We start from the raw sequence: 4,903 nt of genomic DNA on the forward strand, positions 1-4,903 counted from the left end.
TATACAAACAATTTAAAAATTGCACATGGGCAATGTTAGCATACAGGGTTAAAAATCAAAGTATGTAAAAAATATGCTGTAATGCAGAACAAAGTAAAAATGTGTTATCATGCACAACTCATTACAGTTTTCATCTCTTCAGAGATATATACACTGTTTTGCATAATTTATTATAAGACAATTCTTAATTAATTAATCAAATCAATTTGTTTTAAACTACTTAACCACAAGCAGTTTAGGTTTTAATGATAAATCATTAATCAGTAGTTTGCAGATAGCGATTTCATTTGTTCGAATGAGTTGTAGGCAATAACTTTACTGTTTTACAAATATGGTCTCAAGTCAGAACATATTTTAGGGATATCTTTTTTCTTTTCTGATTGTAGGTTTACTGACTGGAGATCAACCACAGAATGTGCGAAGAATGTCAGATGATAAAAATGTGTACATCTTTTACCAGAAAGGTGATTGTAATTCTGTTCATATTGACGCACTGCCAAGTTTACAGTCTTGATGATTATTACAAAATAGGTTATTTTTGACTGTAAATGTATCGTTTGATATTCAATATATAAATAGATCTCAGAAAAATCTCAAGGCTATATAGTGAACTCCTGAATGCAATATTTTACTTTGTATGTCAATATCATGTTATTTTGCTCATCATCTCATATAAATTAATAAATATCCACGGTGACTGAAATGGCATAATCAATTTAAAATGGACGTAAAATTGATTTCGAAACAGGACAAACTGCTCTTACATAAAAACTGTATTATCATTCAGGAGGACATAATTATCAGCCTAGTAACTAGTATTTCGCCTTATAATTTTCATGTACGTTCTCAAACCACAAATAATTTAAATGTACTCAAGTTATATTCGTTTAGGCAAAGTTTAGCCATCAATGGTTTTTGCTGTTTTGTTTAGTTCAATTTGATTTCAATGCACAAATAACTTTTTTTATTGCATCTGTCCTCCAAACATTATGTTCCAATGGGTATACAGATACATATGTCAATTACAGCTCCAAATGCGTTATCAAAGTTGAAATTATATAAGTTTTGTTGATCAAAGAACTAATCTGTCTTGAAATGATTTTGTCTTTATATTGTTTTATTTTTGTTGCTTATGGAAAAGTATTGTTGTCATAACACTATACATGTACTTTTACGTTTGATTTTGTTGCTAATGAAATTAGTAATTGTCATCACACTATAACTGTCTTTTCTTGTTTTATTTTGTTACTAAATGGAATAAGTAATTTTGTCATTACAATATAATTCATTTTCATTAATAGTATGTTAAACATATGCACATTGATTGTTCACTTGTTGATATCTTAATTTTTCCAGTATTATTGATTCAAATCAAACCTCTGCTTTCTGTGATGTTTTGTTATAATAATGTATTCTTAGCTATATAAATACACTATTATCACATCATAACAATTAAATGTAATGAATAAAACATTTTTTTTTATAGCAGCTGTAAAATCGTATCAAATATTTGACTATTTTGTTCATGTGATTTTCATTTTTGTGTTTTACGATTTTATGTATAATAGACGTACTTTAAGACTTTAAAAACTGTTCCACGTTTCTCGTCATAAAGAATTTGTTTAGGTTGGAAAACTATATGAAAATCTGTAATATTCACAATAAAACTGGTCAGTAAATTGTTACCGTCACAAAAAAAAAGAAATATTGGATACCTATAGTTTCATGTACATTGTAGATATTTTGAATGGCAATAGCCCACTAACAGTCTGTGTAAAAAGAAACTACTGATGCAGAAGTCCTTATAGTATACAGGGAAAAGCTCGGATTATACACCACTTTTAATACCGCACCTTGGAAACTCATCTTTTGTTTTCTTTACTCTCAGTATTAAAAAATGTTTAAAGTGAAAAATAAACCTTTGTTTTTTCTTTAACATTTTCCTTAAAATATCTTTTAAATAAAGAGATTGCAGAACTAGCAAGTTCATTAATTGATCAACTCAAAACAATTATAGCTTTTTTCAAAACAAAAAAAAATAGGTAATTTATGTTAACTATATGAACTAATTACTGGGCGATACAATTAATTTCTGTGTCCATAATTTGACTTAGAATTGTTCATAACAAACATTAGTTTGTCGAAAAATTGTCCAAAGCTCATGCATATGTTTCGTGTCTACATTAATTGTATAAATTGATTTTGAGACCAGAATCTCAAGAATTCAAGCAAGATTTGTGAACTAACAGTTATCGCAGATTAAATTGTATATAATATACATGTACCCATTAGTATAAACATTGGCCTTGCTTGGTAAAATTTGTTTCCTTTATTAGTCCCCTACTGACGAAGTCGAAGGGGACTTTATTGTTTTTGTTGTCCATTACGTATCTTAAACAATTTAGTATTAATGTTTTTTTTCTAAATTTGTTTTTGTTTTCTATATGTGGTTCTTTCTTACGCTTAGAATTTAGTACCTGTTTGTTATACTGCCACTAAAAATATGGGTGATAAAATGTTAATTGATAGTTGAGAAAAATGTTAGGAATTAACAAATTAAGTAATAAGTATAAATAACATTGTTCAAAGCGTTTGTTTCCTGAACTAACTGTATAAGCATTTGCATTAAGTGGATTGAAAAGTGAAGTGCTCCTCTTGAATAATGATACTGTGTTACATAATTGTTTTAAAAAGAAATGTGAAATTAGTTTAGACTTCAAGTAAGCATTAATAATTTGAATTGTTGATGTGAGAATGTAAATGGTTGCTATTGTTTGGCCTTGTTTGATATTTAAATAAGTAAATTGAGTCTACTTTTTATCATAGGGTTTACTATAGCCATTTAAAATATGTTGCAGATATTTTAACGATCCATTCGTTTTTTTTAAACAATGTAGCACGTCTATTGATTCAGAAATATCTCAATACAAACTATAAAAACAAAAGACAGTTATCAAATGTTGGGCCATGAACCATCAGGCTAACCAAACCAAGCAGTATAACGGTCAAGAAGACAAACGATGAAAGAGACGAATATAAGTCACACATTAAAGAGCTATCAAATGTCAATTCTGTGAATACTGTTTTCTCTTTTTTTTACTGTATGGAATTTTCATACACCGTTTTCAATTATTTATTAAAAGATATCAACAAAAGAAATTATGTTAAGGGAGACAACTAATAATTTTGATTAAAATTGTTTGGCTAGCGCAGGTTAAATTTAAGTTGAGAATATATTAAAAAAACCAGACATATAGATTAGACCGTTGGTTTTCCCATTTGAATGGTTTTACACTAGTAATTTTGGGGCCCCTTATAGCTTGTTGTTCGGTGTGATTCAAGGCTCCGTGTTGAAGGCTTGACATTGACCTATAACGGTTTACTTTTTTTTAAATTGTTATTTGGATGGAGAGTTGTCTCGTTGGCACTCACACCACATCTTCCTGTATCTATGATTAGAAAACTTGAAAATGTTTTTATGTATGCATAATCAAATATTCATATTGACATAATGTTTGTTCAATATTTTGTTTTCAAATCATTTATATAGATGGCTTTGTTTGTAATTCTTGCTTCTATTTCTGTCATAGATAGACCATTATTCCTTTAACATTTTAACATGTTTAATGTCATTTTTTGTAGATTTATGAGATAAACTGTCTGTTTAATCTTATATGTTATCCTGATGAAAATATGTTATGAAGTCATAAAAACTTTGTTTCCTTATTTTATTTTTATAATCTTACACACGATGAACAATATTACCGTTTGTAATAAAATTTATTAAATATTTTGTCTAAGTCGTTGATAAATTATTTGAGTATAAGAGTTTAGAGAAAAATTAGAACCTTATTCAATGAGTTATAACAACTGATGATTGAAACGGTATTCCATACCTTAAAATTGAGAATGGAAATGGGGAATGTATCAGAGACACAACAATCAGACCAAAGAGCACAAAAACAGCCGAGGCCACCAATGAGTTATCAGTACTTCTACCGCTAATTGGATAGCACATACTGGACTTACACTGTAACCGGATACTCCGTGATTATTCATTGCACCATAAGATTTGGCTAGGTTGGATACAAATGGTTTAATAAACACTGAAACAAACTACAAAAAATAAAAAAAACAAAGTAAGATGTTATCATGTTGTCTTTCTATATGAAAATAAAGTGACATCAGTTAAAGGAGTGTTATGTAATACCACCTTTTATTGCACCAGATGTTGAGTTCTACTACAATGGTCTCTTATATCCGCGGTCAAATTATCTGAAAGTCTAGACCTTATAAACATATGAAGGACCAAATAAAACAAGTTAACAATGTTGTTATACATTTAATTGATATTACAACATTTAAAAAAAGTATCTGAATATAAACTTTGTATATAATCTTCGATCGATACACAATATCTGAGACAAATTATATTTTGAAACCGTGAAAATTGACATAGTTTGTTTTTGATTTCGGTCAATTAAAATAGTTGGTTCATTAGGCGTGACGTATGTGAGAGTAAGCAATGATCTGCTTACGTTTAGTGAATCTTGCAGTCTTAAACTCTTGCAGTCTAAATGTACACGTCATTAGTAGTGTTCAAAAAATATTTGACTGTAAGGAAACATATCTAAAATGTCCCCATGCATAAAAAATGTATGAGGAATCTATGTGTAAAAGAATATGAAAACATCATTCATATATAAGGCCCTTTCTAACTGATTCGTATACCATTCTACGACCTGTTATCCTCCTAATTTTCTGAAAATATTTGTAAGACTTACAGACAGTTAAAACTACTTATTGATTTTATTTGGTATTTAATTCTTATTATTTACGATGATGACGTCGTCATGTTTGACATAGTTAATTTGTCTATTTATATAATCAAATTTGATGGCGC

The 4,903-nt window shown here is 28.8% G+C and overlaps 1 protein-coding gene across 5 annotated transcripts in view; it reads left to right on the top strand.

Annotated features, from left to right (window-relative positions):
* Positions 1-4,903, top strand: part of LOC143085075 (uncharacterized) — a 76,826-nt gene that overhangs the window by 7,103 nt on the left and 64,820 nt on the right. For 4 of the 5 annotated variants that reach the window (XM_076261245.1, XM_076261250.1, XM_076261246.1 and 1 more), the window contains one exon: positions 387-3,800. The exons of the other annotated variant lie outside the window; for it this stretch is intronic. In XM_076261245.1, coding sequence (XP_076117360.1) covers positions 387-514 — 128 coding nt within the window. In that variant the 3' untranslated portion in view covers positions 515-3,800. Of the gene's footprint in view, positions 1-386; positions 3,801-4,903 lie in introns of those variants that run through there. 5 annotated transcript variants of the gene reach the window in all.

Source organism: Mytilus galloprovincialis, chromosome 8 (assembly GCF_965363235.1).
Source record: "Mytilus galloprovincialis chromosome 8, xbMytGall1.hap1.1, whole genome shotgun sequence".
NCBI classification, from domain to species: domain Eukaryota; kingdom Metazoa; phylum Mollusca; class Bivalvia; order Mytilida; family Mytilidae; genus Mytilus; species Mytilus galloprovincialis.